Source organism: Pholcus phalangioides, unplaced genomic scaffold (assembly GCF_987345545.1).
Source record: "Pholcus phalangioides strain wild (caught in Gottingen) unplaced genomic scaffold, Ppha-v1.0 ptg000022l_1, whole genome shotgun sequence".
NCBI classification, from domain to species: Eukaryota; Metazoa; Arthropoda; class Arachnida; order Araneae; family Pholcidae; genus Pholcus; species Pholcus phalangioides.
This window is the reverse complement of record NW_028301615.1, coordinates 4,429,739-4,451,360: the sequence shown is the minus strand read 5'-3', so window position 1 is coordinate 4,451,360 and position 21,622 is coordinate 4,429,739. Positions and strand designations below refer to the sequence as shown.

The following is a 21,622-nucleotide window of genomic DNA, read 5'->3' as shown; positions in this document are numbered from 1 at the left end:
CAACATGTGGGAAATTTGATCACAGAATGGAAACAATAGGCAGTCATGGCAAAATGATAACTTAATTATAGCATTACACAATTACATAATTCACGAAAACCACAAAAAAAGTGAAGTAATCAAACAAATAACTATAACTTACTCAAGAAATGTTAAATATGTTGTCCACCATGTTATGCCTATGAGGTGAAAGCACAAAAATTCTTGTTCAACAACAGATCAGAGTATGCCATGGTCATGATGTAGTTGCACTTGCAATTCATCTTTATTAAACCAAACGCGCCCCCATGTTAATATTCCTGAGGAACTTCTAACATATAGGGGGATACGCTGAAGCTTGCAATTCACCAAAGTTTGCAATCCGACTACTCTTCATAACATTTTGAGGTATCCCCCACAGCCTGAAGTTGCAAGGGTTAAGGTCAAGTGAACTGACGGCCAGCCAGGTGTCATGCCATCCTGTTATTGTCAAAATGGCTGTTCAGCAGCTGCTTTGCTGGTATTGCAATGTGCATCTTGATAGAAGTTGTTCTATCCACACACTGATGCTGTGGATGTGGCGAAGTGATGTGGTTGCACAAAATAGATTATATTGGCCAAGTACAGCATCATCTACTTGCACTTCTTTTTTTTTTTTGCGAAAGAAATTTTCATTGCTTCAGGAGTATCCATGCAAATTTTCGTCATTCTGACCAGTACTTATTGTATAGTTTTGGAATCAAAACTTGAATTATAATCACCCTATATATAGCTGATTATTTTTCATAAATCTGTTACTACTATACAGTAGAACCTTGATTAACTGGGCTTAACCATGAAAGTATAAAAAAAACTGTTGAATATTAAGGATGGGAGATATACAGTAGATGTGCTACTTCTTATGGGAAAGAAAATGAAAATGTATGTGAGGTAATGTAACTACTAGTACACTAGTCTTTGTCCTTTAAGGACAGCTGGTGTATTTATTGTATTATAGGACCACCTGCCCCTAGCATGATGGTGTCACTACTGTAGCTGCTTCTTTGTGAAGGGAAAAAGAAACCCTGTGAGATAATACACCACTACATTTAGATGTGTGATGCAATCCTTATTCATGAATTTGTTAAAGATAGAGCATCAGAATGTAGCCAAAGGTTAGAAAATGTTGTAAGAATGAGAAATTTTGGCTTTTATATATAACTTTAAATAACTAAGATACTTCATATGAAAAATATATATATATATTCTGGCCACTTTTATGAGACTTTTTGAAAAAAAAAAACACATACCATCTTATGCCATTTAAAGATATACCATAAAAATGTACCCCAAGAATATAAAATGTGGTAAAAATGAAAAAAGTTTGCTAATAATGAACCAATATTATATTTTTCAAGGAAAAAATTATATTTAGGCCACTTTTATTTGATCTTTTGAAAAAAAAACCCTCGGTTTAAACCATAGTTTCCCAACCTTTTTTGTCCCATCTCCCCCTTCTTCAGAATTTTTTTTGTCTCAGCGCCCCCCAACGCAATGTAACCCATAGGACCCTATGTTATACCCGCAGCTTCTACCGCCCCCCTGGAACATTCCATTGCCCCCCAGGGGGCGTTAACGCCCACCTTGGGAATCACTGATTTAAACCAAACAACCCTGGGGATAACCATGAATAAATTTAACTTGTAATGCTAAAAGAGAAAATGAAGTAATCTTGTTTATTTTCGCAATGTTCTTTCATAATTTCTGTATCATATATGTTCCCATGTACCATTACCGCAACATATAAGTGGTTCCAACCGGTTCAAACCTGTGATTTTATTGTGATACCCTAGTTATATTAGTATTTATTGGTATGTCTATGTTGATTTCGAATTTGTATATATATGCAGTAACGTACACAGGATTGCTTTTTACTTTAAAAAACAGTGTTATCTCAGCTTAGAAGAAGGGGGTTGACCCCCATCCCTGGAAGGCACAAAATACATAGAGATTTCCTTTAGAAGAGAAATTATTTCTTAATTTTCAAATCATAAAAATATTTTGAGAGACTTCTTTATATTTTTATTTTTACACACATTCTCTACAATATCAACAAATGAGAGTCTTCTAACATAGAGACATTTTAACATATGGTATTTCAGATTTCAAAAATAATTTGAAAATGAGTGTTTTTAGATTTACCTTGTAAAACTTGGTAATCACTAATTTTAAAAAAAATCACTACAGGAGAGACTTGAAACACTCATTAGACAAGTAATTATTTTTCTTGTTTTTGCCACTGATGCAAGTATAAGTTGTGCTTTTGTTCTCTTCAGTTTCAAGCATTTTTGAATGTTTGATCTTGCTTCTTTTACCAGAATCTATCCATTTTATATTTAAAATCATGTGTTTCTTTTTGAGCTCACTCTTGATCATTACCTCAGTTTGATTCAACATACTTTGAGATGACTTCTTTTGCTGGGTCATTAGAACATTTATTACAAATTTAATGGAGTGATTAAAAACTATAGACTTAAATGATTTTCAACTTGGCATGAACTAGTCATTCAAACTATAGAATTAAATTCCTTTTAATTTGAACTACAGAAATCAAAACTATAGAACAATGATTAAACTATTAGAAATTTAATGGAATGATTCTATTTTCACAAAGAATTCAATCCGAGTACATCTGTTTTCACTGTGTATTTTTCACTTATTTCATGACCCTTTTCTCATTTCGTCACTTTCCATGATCGTACACACTCTGAATTTACTGACGGCCTTTCTGTCGCAACTCCTGGTGGTAAGACAGATTAGTCATTGCTGTTTTTCCAATGCGATAATACATTCTTTTGTGAACTTTTCCATTCTGTTAAAGGATACATCAATGTTTCATCAAGTAAATCCAGTCAGGAAAAATTGGTGCAATTTAAAAAATAATTAATGTAAGGAACCCATAAATCAAAGGAGTCAACCTTCTTTCATAAAAAAAATAACTGGAAACAGCGATTGAAGGTTTTTTTTGTTTTTGTTTTCTGCGGGTGAGTGGCAATTCGTGCAATTTGACTCCATGGTACACTGGTGAAATAAATTAAGAGAATTTGCATATTTTATCGAATTTCATGAACTGAACTGAATGTAAAACCACTGCTTCTAGACAAAAATACAAATCTTGTACGTCAAATACGTAAGCGTACACCTGTGTGTAGGCGGAGCCAGTAGAGAAACAGGCTTTATAAGCGCTCGTAAGTTAATACGCATTTCGTTCGCTAGCACACCTCGGCGAATTTCTAGGTGTTATTTTGCAGCAATCTGTTAATTTCAAATTGTAACAGTAAAAATGAGTAACCACCAACGTTTAGATGATGGAATGAGGTGGCGAATTGTGGGGAGGCTAGAAGCAGGCCAATCTCAAGTCCAGATTTGTAGAGAGTTCAATTTAACGCCCAGCGTCGTGCGTAACATATGGAAACAGTTCCAGGATACCAGATCCGTCGAGAGAAAGCCTGGGCAAGGTCATTCAAGAGCCACGACGGCCAGAAAAGATCGCCATTTGTCGATTATAGCGAAGCGTAACATGAGTGCTACAGCTTCTCAGCTCTCTCGTGACTTGTATGCAGCCACAGGAACCCGTGTATCAAGGGTGACTGTTTCCAAAAGACTTCATGAGAGAGGGTTGTTTGCAAGAAGACCTGCTGTTTGCGTCCCGCTCACTTTTACGCACAGGAGAATCCGTTTATCAGGGTGCAGAGAGCATAGAGATTGGAGTATGGATCAATGGGCGACCGTTCTCTTCACTGATGAGTCCCGGTTCAGCCTAAGCACCGATTCTCGCCGTACGTTCATATGGAGAGAACCAGGGACCCGCTACCTACCCTCCAATGTCAGCGAAATCTACCATTATGGTAGAGGAGGTTTAATGGTCTGGGCAGGCATCATGTTGGATGGCCGCACACCTCTGAAAACAGCGTTGTTGAACGAGTGGGACCAATTGCCACAGGAAATGATAAACTGCCTTATTTCAAGTATGAAATCACCTTATGAGACCTTGTATATCTGTAAGAGGGCACCATACCCCCTATTAACCCATTTTTTGTTTATTCTGCAACCGCTGTTTGATACCTTCCAACTCCAACGAGTGTTACGCACGATCATGCGTGTGTATTACAATTATTGAATGGTTATTTGTTTTGTATTGTATCAATGTATGCACATATCAAATTTCATTAAAATCGGTACAGTAGTTCTAGAGATAATCGACCAAGTCTGCAGTGTCTCTTAATTTCTTACACCAGTGTATATGTTGTCAGAAGCCTAGGCTTCGAATCCTGGGGAGGGGGGCCTCAAGCTAATTCCATTTGTGGCCACAAGAAAAAAAATTAGGGGGAGGACAGATGATATCAAAAAGTCGGCTTCTATTGTGACGAAACTTCAAAGTTTCTTAAAGGAAAATTTTGTTTTGGCACAAAATGGCGCAGAACTGAAGAATTTCGGCATTTTTCTAGCAAAATGTAGCAAACGGCCAAAAATTGTAGCAGATTTTCCACCCCTGAATTACTGCAACAACACCCTAAATGTATCTTGCGATGCATCAATAGTTTTATATTACACTTTAAAAAATTTTTAAATTGTACTTATTAATAATACAAGTAACTCTACATCTGACATGAAAAAAATTTAATTTTTATCTAAAACAATACTCACAAGTTCTTGAAATTTTGTTTTTACATCATCTGCTATCCAACTAGCTGATCCAACATGAAATCGTACTTCAACTTTTGAGTTCACTGCCAGGTTCCGAATATGAAAAGAAAAAAAAATCATGCCGTTATTTCCCACAGGCTGTTTAATAAAAAGTTTGTTTCAAAGTGCTGAGACGATCTAACAATGCTTTTTATTTAGAAACTCACCAAAAATTTTTAATCTAAAAATACAACCAGCAACTAGATGAGGTGTGTATTAAAACTATGAAAAATTTACTGCATATTAAATTATATTTTCAATCATTATTCAAGCTATAGCTTTCAACAGCACATTTCCTGACTAACAAACTAGTTTTATTTATAGTTTATGATGATGAAAACAATTTATATCCAACACACCACACTGCAGAGGCTTGAAAATGTATCAATCTGAAGGTTATAAAGACCTGATTCAGTACTAATTGTCTTTCAAATAATTGTGGTCTTCACTGATTCGATTATACAAATGAATATTATGTCGCTTCTAACCTCTATACTCAAAGATGCCACTGACGCTCACTATAACACGTCAAATACACGGAATTTCAGAAAAGGACACATAAAAATTTGGTTTATGCGTCCTTTTCTAGTTCCAAGAAAAAAGTAGAGAGAAAAAACCTTCCCAACTCCCTCCCCCAACTTCTAAATGAAAAAGTTTTTTTACTACTTGGGAGTACAAATGAAGAATTTTACTGTAATTGTATTGATATATATGCGCGATTGATATATATATGCGAAGAATAAGATGACAGATATCTGGTTGCGTCCCTATATGAGGTGCCGTACACCAAATTTTCAAATTTCAGAGTTTTTATTCCCCTCCAGTTACATACCAGAAACTATGGTATGTTCACGGCTATCTGCCAGCATTCATACGTCTATATGGCGTAAATTTGCGTCGTTCTTACAGGATTACGAATGCGTATTTTTGGAAAAATCTTAATGGATTAGAACGCCCGTTCAAATTGTAAAAAAATTTTCAAGATTTTTGAGAAAAAAAAACCAAATCTGCAAAACCATACCTTGAATATCCACAGTTTTGTCATCTAGCTGCTTACCAAGTGAGAAAACGTTTTATAATGGGAACAATATAACTGGGATCGACAGTATATTTGTTTTAGATTTATTACCATGTGTTAAATTCTCAAAGTTAATGGGCTTTCTTGCAAGCTTTTTATACTAGCAGACAATGAAAGTAAAAAAACCTAGTTATAAGCTAGTAAATTAATCTTTTTTTTTCAAAGAACCTTTGGATGGAACGTGTTTTCAGAAATGAATTGTTTGATTTGCAGAGATACCTCCACCTCCTAACCAGAACTTGGCTCGCCAAGTCTCAACCAAGAAAAAATTCATACAGATGCCAGTGAATGATGGGGGACGGGAGGACCATATTTTTTTTCGAGAGAGATCCACTTTCACTCAAAAAGAACCCAGACTTTGCCAATAACCTGGGTCCCAGGAAAATTAGAGTACAGCGGCATCTCCGATCTATACTGAACAAAATTAAAATAATTTAATTTTACACAAATATGTGCAATATTAAAAAAATTAGTGTTAAAATAAACTTCAAACTACAAGAACTAAATTCTATAATACAACCACCCCCCCCCCACCCTACACATTTCATGCTCATTTACTGCAAAAGAGGTAAATTTTTTTTCAATCACAGGTGGTGGGTATAGTGAATGGGTGGAGAGAGGCAATGATCACCTTTCACCAAACACTTGTATCAACTTATGCCCCTGAATTTACAATATGGAATGTCATAATTTTACAAACTATAAAAAATTCAAATTTATTTTCCAGAAATTTTAACAATGGAATCCCCTCCAATAACCATCACATTTTCATAGCAGTCAGTTGGAAAGTATCACTGCCTTAATAAATTTCTATTGTATTTCAAACTCTGTTTAATTGCTGCTAACGGTACTTCTTTTTAGTAGATCCCTCCGACTTTGCTATAAGTTGATCTAATTATATTTCATCAACTGAGAAATGGCAAAGCTGGAACATGCATACACATATCAAAATACAATGAAGCCATACACTTATTCACATTCTGCCCTCCGGGTCCACTGCTTCTCATGTATTTTACCTGGAGCTGACCTGCAACAAGGCAAAAATACTTTATAGGTTCATTGCACATGAAGTTCGAAATTCATAAAAAAATTCTAATATGTAAGCCTGTAACAGCCCAAATAATAGGAAATACAGTGAAACCTCAATATAATGTTATTCTGTTGAACAAGGAAAAAGTATAGTTGTAGAGAAATTCAGATTACTGTTATATCACGAGGCAGCAGTTTAACATTTGAGTATAGATATTTGCAAACAGGAATTGAAAAAATATCGTTGTAGAAGGATTTATTGTCACATTGAGTATGTTTGTAGTGAGGTTTCACTGTATACTGAGCAAGAAAAAAACATACTCCCCTCCCCTCATATCACAAATTATCAGGAAGCGATTCAGCAGGCTACTATGCTCATCTATTTTAGATAGGATGTCTAAATGACACGCCACCCTTTTTCTTGCTACAATTTCTATTTATGCATAATTAGACTAATTTTAAACACATAGTTTGAAATTAGTTTTGATTTGAATGGCTATGCTTCAACTGGATTTGAACCACTTGTTTTTGACACTGGATTCTATACAATGTGATAGAAAAGTTCCAGAACTGAGGTTGTAAAATGTTCTTCACTGAGTTTTCATTTTACTGTAATAGATTTATTTAAAAGTTATCTTCTTGGTCTTGATCAGGGTTGGGTTTTTGACGTGACAAGTGTCAAAAACTGGTTTAAACTGTCAAAAACTTTCGAAAACCGTCAAACACCTAAATGAATGCTTTTTGATAATGTTTGAACACAGTAGGTATATAACATGACGAAAAACTTACATTTTATATATTACAATGTTTTATTTTTAAACATTAATTTATTACAATAATTAAAACAAAATATTAATTACAATTTGCAATTTTTCAACATAAAAGTCTACAAAATATGAAATATAGTTTTGTGGTTAATTTTATCTAAGCTACCGATTACCTGTGTTCAATTTGCTACATGAATAGAGCTGCTTATTGAAAATATGTTTGATAGGGACATCACAGAGTTAGGTTTTCGACTTGAGAAACTATAAATCAGTATTAAAACAGTAAAAACTTATTGTCAATGTTGTAAAATACACTGCTCAAAACAATTAGGGGAGCACATGGTTTTAACAAAATTACGCAAAGATGTATACCGATAAGTAACATAAAATGAATCATCCATAATTTAAAGCCTAGCAGGAAACGGAAGAAGAAAACTTCATATGCAAATCAAAGTTCATGACGTCAAAAACCAGAAAAAGGAGATAAGGGCAGAAATCGGGATGTTGCAGAAACGTCTGTTTCACTGTTTTAACATCTGCCGTAACTGTGAAATTCGATTGCGCAGTATTTTTTTTTTGAGACAAGGTGACTTGAGGATGTCTCAACAACGTGATTTACCGGAATCCATGGCCTGGCGTGTTATAGGCAGACTGGAATCTGGGCAAACACAATGTAGTGTTGTGGACGCTGTTGGAGTCGCGAGAAGTGTTGTTGCAAGGCTGTGGAATCGATTCCAAGAAACAGGAAATGTTAGACCTCGATCAGGGCAAGGTCGGCCACGTGCCACTACAGCAACTGATGACCGGTATATATGGTTAACAGCCCGTTGAAACAGAACAGAGAATGCTATGCAGCTGCAAAGACGGTTGCTCTTGGCAACAGGACGAAGGGTGTCCAGCCAAACAGTACATAATCGGCTTCATGAGGAAGGGCTCTATGCACGCAGACCAGGCCAATGGGCTGCATTCCGTTGACTCCGCGCCACCGTGCGGCCCGAAGATGGGCTGTTGAACATCGAGATTGGGAGCAACATGATTGGAGCCAAGTGCTGTTTACAGACGAGTCCCGATTCAGTCTGGAATGTGACACCTGACGTGTTCTGGTATGGCGTTACAGGGGCACTCGAAATAACCCTGCATTCATTCGTGAAAGGTCACAATACAGACGAGCTGGTTGGATGGTTGGTATGGGGTGGAATCAGCATAGACGGACGTACGGACCTGCATATCATTCGGAATGGCACTTTGAAGGCCCGAAGGTATGCAGATGAGATACTGCGACTTCATGTCATCCCTTACGCTGGAGCCATTGGAGATTCCTTTGTTTTCCAGGATGATAATGCCTGACCGCATAGAGCTCGTCTGGTGGAGAACATGCTTGAAGCTGAAACAATACAGCGTATGGAATGGCCAGCGTGCTCTCCTGACCTGAATCCAATCGAGCATGTTTGGGACATGCTCGGACGTCGCATTGCTGTGCGACCAAGGCCGCCTGTTACTGTCCGAGACTTGCAGATTGCACTTCTTGAGGAGTGGAACAGTATTCCTCAAAGTCTGATCGATAACCTCATCGCATCCATGGCAAACAGGTGTGCAGCAGTCTTAGCTGTTCGAGGAGACGACACGCCCTATTAAAACTCATGCATCATGTCTACACAGTACTTTCTTTTATCATTTACATGTAACCAAATTGTTGCCCTAAATCATCTTTTCATGTTTTTTCCATATTTTCAAAGAATTAAGGCTTAATTCCAAATTTTTTTACGTGTTTTTTCTGTATTGCGCATTGATATGCATGTACTATCCATTGTATGCCAATACGTGGCTGTCTCGCACGGTTTTCTTCACTTTTTTGCTTGCTCCCCTAATTGTTTTGAGCAGTGTAGTTTTTTAACCTGATAGATATGCTAAATAAAAAACCATTACTTTTAATGTAGATTAAAGGGTTTTATATTCGGAATTATAATTACTGAGAATCTACACTGCTGGACACCGTAAATGCAACACTCTGAAGGAAGCATGCAAATAATATGAAATTTACAACATGCATTAGCGGAGGTGAGATATGCAAATAATTAGAATGTCAGCGCAGACGCACATCACGCGCGCCTGTGGCGCCACTTCAAAGCGCTATGTAAGGCTTGGAGATTTCGACGATTTGAAGTACGGCAATTGTGTTTTTCTTGTGGTTTTTTCAAAAAAACGATCAATTATGCCTCATAGAAAACAGCGATCATCTTTTGATCAAGTATCCAAGTTCGACAGAGGAAGGATAGTGGCCTACCGAGATTGTGGATTATCTTTCAGGGAAATCGGTAGTCGTGTTGGACGAAACCAAACAACTGTAATGCGGATATGTGATCGTTGGATGCAGGAGGGTACGACGGACCGACGTGTTCGATCGCATCCACCTCAGTGCACCACTTCACGTGATGAGAGGCGTATTGTGCGTATGGAAGTGACGGATCGCTCAGCCACATCACGAACCATAGCACAGCACATTCAGTCTGTGCCGCATCATCCAGTGTCTGCGCGTACCATTCGACGCCGTTTACAGCAGAGTGGTCTGTCCGCAAGACGTCCATTGCTTCGTCTACCCTTGACGCAGAACCACAGACGTCTCCGCCGCCAATGGTGCGATGAAAGAAGGATGTGGACGGCACAATGGAATGAAATTGTCTTTACTGACGAGTCACGCTTCTGTCTGCAACACCACGATGGTCGGATTCGAGTCTGGAGACACAGTGGAGAGAGGATGCTGAACAGCTGCGTTATGCACCGCCACACTGGTCCTGCACCGGTTATTATGGTATGGGGCGGTATTGGATATCACCCTCGCACTCCTCTAATACGCATTGCCGGTACTTTAAAAAGCCAGCACTACATCTCCGAGGTGTTGGAGCCAGTTGTCCTTCCTTACCTTCAGGGCTTGCCCACAGCCATATTTCAACAGGATAATGCGCGACCACACGTGGCACGCATTGTCCAAAGGTTCTTCGTCAATCGCCAGATTAAATTGCTTCCCTGGCCAGCTCGCTCTCCGGATCTTTCGCCGATAGAAAACATATGGTCCATGGTTGCTCAACGATTGACCCAGATTACATCCCCAGCTGCCACACCAGATCAACTTTGGCAACGCGTGGAAGCTGCTTGGTCTGCTGTACCCGAAGAACACATCCAAAGTCTCTTTGAATCAATGCCAAGGCGTGTGGCAGCGGTGATCTCCAACAATGGCAGCTACTCTGGCTACTGATTTTGGCAGGAACCACACTTCACAGAAGTCTATAAATTTAATCATTTGATGCTTGGTCAACATGTTATCTACAAAATAAATATTGTTGCGATATCTCTTGTCTTTCTTGGTGTTGCAATTTGGGTGGCCAGCAGTGTATTTTGATATTTTAAATTTTCTGATCTGCCCAAAATTTTATTTCATATAAAAATTCTCTTTCAGCATCTGCTAATACACTAATTAAACTCATTTTTTTTTTCATCAATAAATTTCTTAGAGCTCAGGGTGTATAAATTCAGTTTTTAAGAGTATTTTCAACCAAAGCAGAGCCGACAAGACTTGATACCCAAAGCATTTGTTTTGCACATTTAAAATTAAATACAGCTTCAATTGGAAAATCATTGCATTATAAATGCTAGTAAATATACCATATCATAATGCAGAAGCAAGAATAACTAAGTTTGACTAAGGATAAGTAACAGGAGTTGCTTAAGCGTCATGTACAAGCTAGCATTGGCAAATTAAATGATATTTTAGTTCTACAATTTAGTATTTTGATCACTAGATATATTTCAATAAGAGTATCTCAGTGATTTATCTAGAACAGAAATCAACATTACATATATGTAATGAACTTTTTTAAACACTTATCTCTTGTAAAAAGAGTACACCAGGTGGTTTATATCAAAGCACATATACACTGAAGAGCCAAAAAAACTGGTTCACCTGCCTAATATCGCGTAGGGCCCCCACGAGCACGCAGAAGTGCCGCAACACGACGTGGCATGGACTCGACTAATGTCTGAAGTAGTGCTGGAGGTAATTGACACCATGAATCCTGCAGGGCTATCCATAAATCCGTAGGAGTAAGAGGGGGTGGAGATCTCTTCTGAACAGCACGTTGCAAGGCATCCCAGATATGTTCACTAATGTTCATGTCTGGGGATTAAGGTGGCCAGCGGAAGTGTCTAAAGTCAGAAGAGTGTTCCTGGAGCCACTTTGTAGCAATTCTGGACGTGTGGGGTGTCGCATTGTCCTGCTGCAATTGTCCAAGTCCGTCGGAATGCACATTAGACATGAATGGGTGCAGGTGGTCAGACAGGATGCTTACGTACCTGTCACCTGTCAGAGTAGTATCTAGACGTATCAGGGGTCCCATATCACGCCAACTGCACACGCCTCATACCACATGTAGGGTCCATGGATTCATGAGGTTGTCTCCATACCCGTACACGTCCATCAGCTCGAAGCAATTGGAACCGAGACTCGTCAGACCAGGCAACGTGTTTCCAGTCCTCAACAGTCCAATGTCGGTGTTGTCTGGCCCAGGCGAGGCATAAAGTTTTGTGTCGTGCAATCATCAAGGGTACACGAGTGGGCATTCGGCTCCGAAAGCCCATATCGATGATGTTTCGTTGAATGGTTCGCACACTGACACTTATTGATGGCCCAGCATTGAAATATGCAGCAATTTGTGGAAGGGTTGCACGTCTGTCACACTTAATGATTCTCGTCAGTCGTCGTTGGTCGCGTTCTTGCATGATCTTTCTCCGGCCGCAACGATGTTGTAGATTTAATTTTTTACTGGATTCCCGATATTCATGGTTCACTCGTGAAATGGTCGTACGTGAAAACGAAACCTACATCACTACCTCTGAGATGCTATGTCCCATCTCTTGTGCTCCGACTATAACACCACGTTCAAACTGACTTAAATCTCAATAACCTACCATTGTAGCAGCAGTAACCGATCTAACAACTATGCCAGACACTTGTTGTATTATATAGGCGTTGCTGACCGCAGCGCCGTACTCTGATTGGTAATAAAATGTTTATTGATAAAATATTTATTAATGTAATTAACACTATTCCCATGCTAATTAATCAACAAACATTTATTACATTTTAACAAAAACCAACTTTTGCAATTTAATTATTTTTTGCTTACCTCAATGGATTACTGTGTGTTTGAAAATTCTTTTAATGTTATTATTAATCATATAATATATAAGGTTTTTCTCCAGTTACTTTCAGTATACTTAATTAGGAAGCTATTTTACAAAAAGTAATAAAAATTAGGAGAATATAATGTATTTAATGAAGCATAAATAATGCAGATTAATTAGCAATGATTTACGATATACAGGGTGATTATAACTAAGGTTCTGATTTCAAAACACTGTAAAAAAAGAACGATTGTCAAAATGACTTGAAAATTGACATGAATATTCCTGAAAAAATTAAATTTTATTTGATAAAAGGGAAAAAATACTTAAAAACGTAAAATTAATGACATCATCCAACATGTGGGAAATTTGCTCGCAGAATGAAAACGATAGCCAGTCATGGCAGAATGATACCTTAATTATAGCATTTCACGATTTCATAATTCATGGAAACATCATAAAAAACTAAGTAATTGAACAAATAACTACAACTTACTTAAGAAATGTTAAATATGTTGTTCACCGTGTTTTGGCTATGAGGTGAAAGCACAAAAATTCTTGTTCAACAACAGATCAGAGTATGCCATGATCATGATGTGGATGTGCTTGCAATTCATCTTTATTAAACCAAACGCGCCCCCATGTTAATATTCCTGAGGAACTTCTAACATATAGGGGATGCACTGAAGCTTACAATTCACAAAAGTTTGCAATTCGACCACTGTTCATAACATTTTGAGGTACCCCCCCCCCCCAGCCAGAATTTGCAAGGGTTAAATGTGCATATTGATAGAAGTTCTATCCACACACTGATGCTGTGGAAGTGCCGAAATGATGTGGTTGCACAAAATAGATTATACTGCTGGCCAAGTACATCATCATCTACTTGCACATTTTGCACTTTTTTCTTTTGCGAAAGAAACTTCCATTGCTTCAGGAGTATCCATGCAAATTTTCAAGTCATTCTGATCAGTACTTATTGTATAGTTTTGGAATCAAAACTTTAATTATAATCACCCTGTATATAGCTGATTATTTTTCATAAATCTGTTGCTACTATACAGTAGAACCTCGATTAACTCGGCTTAACAGTGTGTGTGTGAAAGTATAAAAAAAACAACTATTGAATATTAAGACTACTACTTCACTGCACACCCACTCCGGTCATATATCGCCATACAGCAATTTCCAACCAGTGGAGTTGGGTGGGAAATGAAGGCTCCATCCATCGGTGGTCGCCGTAGGTTCGGTAGGTAAAGAACTTGCTTCTGATGTTCTATGCCCGGATTCGAACCCATGGACATTGATGGTAACCTTCATAGTGGAAGATGAGCATCTTTACCACTGCGCCACTTGGGCGGAATATTAAGATTGGGAGATATACAGTAGGAGATGTGCTACTTCTTATGGGAAAGAAAATGAAAATGTATGTGAGGTAATGTAACTACTAGTACACTAGTCTTTGTCCTTTAAGGACAGCTGGTGTCTTTATTGTATTATAGGACCACCTGCCCCTAGCATGATGGTGTCACTACTGTAGCTGCTTCTTTGTGAAGGGAAAAAGAAACCCTGTGAGATAATACACCACTACATTTAGATGTGTGATGCAATCCTTATTCATGAATTTGTTAAAGATAGAGCATCAGAATGTAGCCAAAGGTTAGAAAATGTTGTAAGAATGAGAAATTTTGGCTTTTGTATATAACTTTAAATAACTAAGATACTTCATATGAAAAATATATATATATATTCTGGCCACTTTTATGAGACTTTTTGAAAAAAAAACACTTATAAAATCTTATGTCATTTAAAGATATACCATCAGAATGTACCCTAAGGATATAAAATGTGGTAAAAATGAAACATTTCAGCTGATAAGGAACCAATATGATATTTTTCAAGGGAAAAAATGATATTTAGGCAACTTTTATTTGATATTTTGAAAAAAACCAAAGTGGTTTTTTTAAAAAAACCTGGTCCCTCGATTGCCGGACGAGTGCTACGTCCGACAATCGAGGGACAGACTCCCGGTAGAGGCAGAGATGAGTTTTTTCCTTCCTTAAAAAATTAACATCTAAAATAATAAATATCTTCACAACATCCAGTCTTCTGTATATCTTGTATTAACAAGTGGAGAGCGACATTCATGTCAAATACATTATCTATACCACTTATTCATAAAACAGTAAAGAGAAATCACTTTACGTTTCTTGTTCCGAAATTTTACAACAATCTGCCATCTGACATTTTTCACTGCACTTTAATATTTGTATTAAAAAAACGTCTCAAACAATATTTGCTTTCTATAAATGATATTGAAAGCTATTTTTAATATGCAATATATTTTTTTTTTCCCCTATTGAGCTCTCGCAAAAAAGGAAAACACTACCCTATCACTCAAAAAATTTCTGAATGGCACCTTCCGTTGTTGCCATTATTTATTTCAATACTAATACTTATTATTTGCTTCATTTATAATTTATTTTACTTATATTAATAAAACAAATCACTAATTTTAATTTAAATCAATGTAACATTTTGTGTCTGCATGTGTGTATGTATGTCATATTCATTAGATGATTTCTCTCTGTCTTGCGTTTTTTCATTGTTTTGTTTGTTACTTATTTATTTCAGTTTATTATTAATATTTACTATTCGTGTTTAAAAATTAACTCAATAATAATCATGTCCACCAGTATGGATCGACAATGATCCCTTGGATGGATTTTCTTCGTTTCGCCAATGTAAGTTTTATGATGTGATGAATAAAATAGAATTGAAATTGAAATTTTTTGAGTATATTTTAATCATATCTGTTCATTTTTTAATCATGAAAGTTGCGTTCAAAGAATGTAATACATAAGTTAAAAAAAACGTCAAAAGTCATACATCTCTCCATTTTTTTCGAATGTGTGTCAGTGAAAGACCATTTTTGAGAAAATAAAGAAATTTGAAAAATTATTTCGTGAATTGTTAGATGAACAGAGTCATGTAAAAAACCCATTACTTTTATGAAAAATTCTTTTGCTGATTTTTTAAATGCATTAACACTTGCTGGGGTCAAAATTGCACCATGATGCCAGTTATGCCCAGAACTTTCATAACGCCAGTTAAGGGTTAAATTGTATTATTCATGTAATTTATTCTTTTTAATCTGGATTTTATGTATATACATTTATATTTCATTTCCATTGTAAATATGCCTTATATGAAATATTACAGCAGTACTGGAAATATATAGTATCTGTATTTATGTACATGTATGTTGTCTAGAAGGCAAAATCAATTTCAGGCCCCTCTGTGTGGAGGGAGTTTAGTTTTGGTACTTTTATTATGCAAGAGAAATTATTTGGCCCATTTTAAAAAAAAGGTGACCTCCATCTAAGAGATGACATTTAAGAGGGGATTTACTGTATAATTTGGTCACATAAATAGGCAATACAGTATTTTGAGAGAATTTTATAGATGTCCTCGTTTGGTCACCTTATTTAAAATTAATGTTTGTAGCACATTTTTTGAAACCTAGCAATTTAAACTGCAAATGTTACATAGCATTAGATTGGAGACATAGACTTACTAAGTGGAATGTATCCACTGGATTGACGTTGTTGAAATTCCACCTGCAGAAAAAGAAAAGCCAATATTATAATTATATAAATGTGAAAGCATGTATGTATGTATACGAAGGTTTTAACAACTGGCTGTTGCAATGATGAATTTTTGGAAAGAGAGAAAATTCAACTGCCTTGTGGGGAATCGAACCCACGTCCTTTCACTTTCTGGGTGAATGCCCCAGACCACTAAACTACAAAAGCAATGAATCTCTCAATCTTTCCTTGGAGCTCGTGCACACTGAAAGGGGCCGTACATGGATAGCTGGACTAAGGCCAAGCTCACAACTACTGACGCTGCCACCAGATGGCGACTTATGAAAGGACCTCTCTTTGCAAAGTTCAACACTGTTTCCAAAAATTCATCTTCGCAATAGCCAGTTGTTAAAACCTTAGCGGTGTATTAAACCTTAAACCGTATAGATAAGCGGAGAGTGGAGTTATCCTTTGCATGTATGTATGTATGTATGTTTGTCCTTTATACAAATCTACAATTTTAAGGCCGATTGGTGCCACATTTTGCATATATATGGGATTGAACAATAGGCTACTTTAAAAGTTCGTCAGAGTTGGGCAAATGCCTGAAATGAGCAAAAAGCAGTCTGGCAACAATGGTTCCTGGCTTTCAACAATCACTTTCGGAATGTTTACTTTGGCTAGCATCGTGCTCCAAAGAAAATGCATTTCAAGCATGTATATGCCTTTAAAATGGTTTGCCTCTTCTTTAATGCTGCCAGTATTATGTATAAGTCTATTTATTCCTTTATAATGGCTTGTCACTTTTTCAATCTTCCTAGTAATTGAAGGTAATTGAATTGAATTGGGACAACTGCCCTGGGCAGAAACCTCAGGGAACAGAACAAGAAATACTGTCATAAAGCAATCAAAATTTATAGTGAAGAGGGTAGCAAATTCATGCATGCTGGTTCCCTTTCTAAAGTTCTGGTTATGCCCTTCTGTGTGCAAGTGGTTGGTTGTCCCTGCTCTTATTGATAAAAAATGTATGAACTCATACTGCTCGCATCACCATGTGCACATTTCACCAACTCAGAGGTTATCGTCACAACTAGAACCTGGTTTAATTTAATGGAATAAAAAAAGTGGCCAAATATGCTCTTAAAATCATTAAAAATTTGTTAAAGACTTTGAAATGTGTACTAAAACTCAGAAAAATATGCAAAGAAAACTAAAAAACAAATCACCATGCAAAAAAACAAGTGTTTTTAAAATGCACATTTTCTATTTCTTTGTGCATATTCAAGGAAAGGAAAAAACATTCATGGAAAAGAAAAAACTTTCATGTAAATAACTTATACGTATGTAGGAATTACTCTAGATGCTCACTAATAAGAAAAAAAATGTTTGTTCTAAAGAGAAATGAAATATACATGCGCACCATTAACTATAAACAGAAATGTCTCATTTAAGATTTAAAGCTGTTTACCGTACACACTCTAAGTGATTAAGTAGTTTACCAAATTTTAAGTCTGAAACCTGGGGGGGGGGGGGGTCTGAGGCTATTTCAGCCCCGCAAAAAATTTTGTGAGGGGGCTGGCCCCCTCCCCCAATAATGAATGGATATAGCCTACAATGCAATGCACCTCTCCTCACTTCTGCATAAAGGCTTAAGTCCATATATACAAAATGACTGCCAATTTTTAACCCCCCCCCCCCCAATGTTTTCTTCATATTGGTGCCTCTGTATACAAAAGTGCTCTAAAATCTGTCCCAATGTAAGTATGTAAGTAATCAAGTAATGAATGCAAAGTACAATTGACTGGAGAGTGTCAAACTGAGGAATAACCAGGTCACATCGCCATATAGGCTCATTGTCCTCATGTAATGGGTACCTCTGACTGGGTACCAAATGAAGGTGAACTTTAGAATGAAAATTCACATTCCTCTGTGAGGGAATTGAACCACCAACCTGTCACAGTCTTGACATCATTAAGCTACAGAGGATAGACATTTTTTTCTCCAGAACATATGTTAATGCTAAACGAGACTGCACTGTAAACACCTCCTAACTTAGCAACAGTTCAAAACAACATTAGCTCTTAGATGGCGACGTACAACACAACAATGAGTTGCTGTTACTGAGTTAAGAGGCTATCTACAGTTTAGTCCCATTCAGCATTAACATATGTTCTAGGGAAGAAAAATGCCAGTTCTCCATAGATTAATGGTGGAGCACTCATCTGAACTGTGAGAGGTTGGTAGTTTGATTCCCCTCAGAAGATGAATTTTGTTTCTGAAATTCATATTTGCTTGGTCCAATCAATTGTACTTTGTATAATTAGAGGAGAGGATCATTGTTTTGAAGTAGTGAATGATCATTAAAGAATATAAGGCCACACCCAGTGGCACAGAAACATAATGCCTGAATTAATTTTTAAAAATAGACCAGACACTCTATTATACTGATCTACTTGATCATTTACCAGCCAATTCCATGTAAACAGCCCTTATTGTAAGCCTTATTTGACAATTAAAATTCAGTTAACTACTTAATCAATAAACAGATACGAATGGACCTTCAGTGTGCAAAAAGGACTATTGATAAACAAGGAAATACTGTTTAATTTTTCATTTCTATATGCAACACCCTTACATAAATACCAAGCAATTTTTTTGTTGTAGATGAATATGTTCTAGCTCCTCCTACAGAAAGATGCCTAAAGTAGGCTACAATCTATGGAGTCTACACGGTTGATATAGAAATATAGTATCCTATAACTATCCAAAATGTCAGATTTTGGACCACAGCATTTGTTATAACGACTATGCGTTATTGCGACCATCCCATTAGAATGACCAGAACAATAAGTCTCACTAAACACCAGGACTATCGCACCAGTCATTGACTGTTTTTCAAACTTTGATCACCATTTGCAATTAAATTTTTCAAAATTTGAAAATTTCACTTCTGTGATTTTTCTTAATTACTGGAAAGTAATCCTTATTCTTCCATATCATTTTAGGTCCTTCCGTTGATTTTTGAGAACTACTTCTATTCTACCTAGAACCACGGAGTGGTCATTTTGACTCGGGAACTCACCCAGAAAGTGAGAGAATGTGGGTTCGATTCCCCACAAATAGCAGTTGAATTTTCTCTTTTCTAAAATACATTTTTGCAGTTTGTATTTTATGAACTTGAGGGAGATAGTTCATATTCAAATTCACGCTTGCTTGTGCCACCACAAATCTTAGTTTATTGTGAGAATGTTGGATACAGAGCATATTCGTTTTCAAAATTGGGCAGTTGAATTTTCTCTCTTTCCTAAAATGTATCTTTGCATCAGCCACGTAGAAAAACCCTTGTATGCATTGAAATAATCTATTTTTTGTCTTATAAATACTTTGTGGAAAATATGGCACAAAGGTGCCGAATGCCCTTAGCCAAGGAAGTGAATCCCATTTTTCCGAAATCAATGAATAATACGCAACATAAATTAGTATATATATATATATATATATATATATATATATATATATATATATGTATATATACAATTTTTTCACAGTGTCCCTCAAAATCCCCACACAACAATGTTTCAAGACAGACAACCCTAGCTCTTATGACACTTGTTTTAATCCAAAATAAATCGACGTTTACAGCTGAATCATGAATTTTTGCAACAGCGGTCGAAAAGACCGCTCCAGTACTTTTAGGCTGTATGGAAATTCTGACATTTTTGTTTAACACAGATAATCACTGCAGGATCGTAATTTTCTATGCTTACACATATAAAGCCAGATTTTCCTAGGATCAGGTTTTTCTGTACTGCGTGAACTGAATAGGATCATTTCATGCCAGCAGAAACATGTATCTTTATCACGCTTTGTGTTTTCTTAGCATGGTACATAATCTGTTCTGTTGTCTGCACATCAACATATTTTTGCACAACAAGAGAGGAAAGCAGAAAGAAAGGGAAACAGAAAACACAACAAAAGGTTTTTGGCACTGTATGCAATGTAAATCGCTCAGCGTGACACACCGTCCACTCACCAATAGATAAAGTATTATGACTTCCCTGATTTATGTGCTACTAGCTGATACCCGGCGACGTTGCCCACCCCGTAAAAAATTTATATATGTATAGCTTATTAATTATTTCTTAATCAAAAAAATTTCTGCATCAAGTAAGAGAAAATTACTTTTACTTTTAAATATTTTAATTAAAATCTTCAGGCAATCGCTTGTGAATACACAATATTTTTTCTTTTTCCAACTGGTGTGTAGATGTACAAATTTTTGGGATTACCAACACGCGAACAGGTGACGAAAAGGTGTCCGTGTGAAAAACAGGGCTCAAGTAAGTTGATACCTGCCACTGCTAACGACTGCCCTTGCGCTTTGTTGATTGTCATGGCAAAAGCTAAACGAAACGGGAACTGTAATCGCTTGAAAGTGAATGACATTTCTTCGGTGATAATTGGGATACGTGGAATGAAGACTTCTTTTTCTTTGTCACATCCAGTTAGAATCGTTGCTTCAATGATGCAATTTCTTCACGCAGAGTCTGGTGCCATTGCAGAGTCTCAGTGTGTCCAAATTTCTTAAAAGCATTATAGGTGCTCCGACTTAGAGGGTCAAATTGTGTGGTGGCACACCCGGAATATCCAAAGGAGTTCAGAAATTCTGCAGGATGCAGAACTAAATGTTTGTGCCGTGTCTGTGACAGTGTCAACCGATTTGTAAGATGAGGAGTCTCCTGGAATAATTTTTAGGATTTTTTCGTTGATCTTGTTCACACTGTCATTTTTCGGTGCCAGAATCGCTCTCAGAAAGCCACTCATGGTTTTGGTCATTTTGTTGAATGTTTGGGAAGACTTTGTCTGCAAGTTCTTGAACTGAGTTTAACAACTGGCAAAATCCATTTGGGAACGTAATCGGTCCAGTGCTTGGGTCTACTGGTTGGTCAACTGATTTGAAAATGATAGCAGTGCTGAGTCATTTTGCAGTTGAACTCGCATGTTGGTGGATAATGATAATTTTTTTAACTTCGTGCCAGAGCGTTGATGATTTGAGGCAAGCATTGAGTTCATCAGTTGGCGTTGAACATTTTTATTCCCAGTTTTGTCAGCGTAGTTGCTGTTCTCTGTTGTTAGCGACGGCATACGTCCAGCTTCTGCAACGAATATTATTCAAACGCCTTTACACATTTTTTAAATTGAAACTATACCTATACAATGAGCGGCTGATACCCGGCGACGTTACCCGCCCCATAAAAAATGTATATATGTATAGCTTA

At 36.9% G+C, this 21,622-nt stretch overlaps 1 protein-coding gene across 5 annotated transcripts in view; it reads right to left on the bottom strand.

Annotated features, from left to right (window-relative positions):
• The window catches only part of LOC149069379 (large ribosomal subunit protein mL62), a 52,166-nt gene that overhangs the window by 23,659 nt on the left and 6,885 nt on the right, over window positions 1-21,622 (bottom strand). For 3 of the 5 annotated variants that reach the window (XM_089249225.1, XM_089249228.1, XM_089249227.1), the window contains exons 2-4: window positions 16,334-16,376; window positions 6,750-6,809; window positions 4,666-4,748 (exon numbers count right to left, since the gene is read on the bottom strand). In XM_089249225.1, the coding sequence (XP_089105351.1) occupies window positions 4,666-4,748; window positions 6,750-6,809; window positions 16,334-16,376 (186 nt within the window). The remainder of the gene's footprint in view (window positions 1-4,665; window positions 4,749-6,749; window positions 6,810-16,333; window positions 16,377-21,622) is intronic. The other 2 variants (XM_089249229.1, XM_089249230.1) reach the window with 1 other exon arrangement.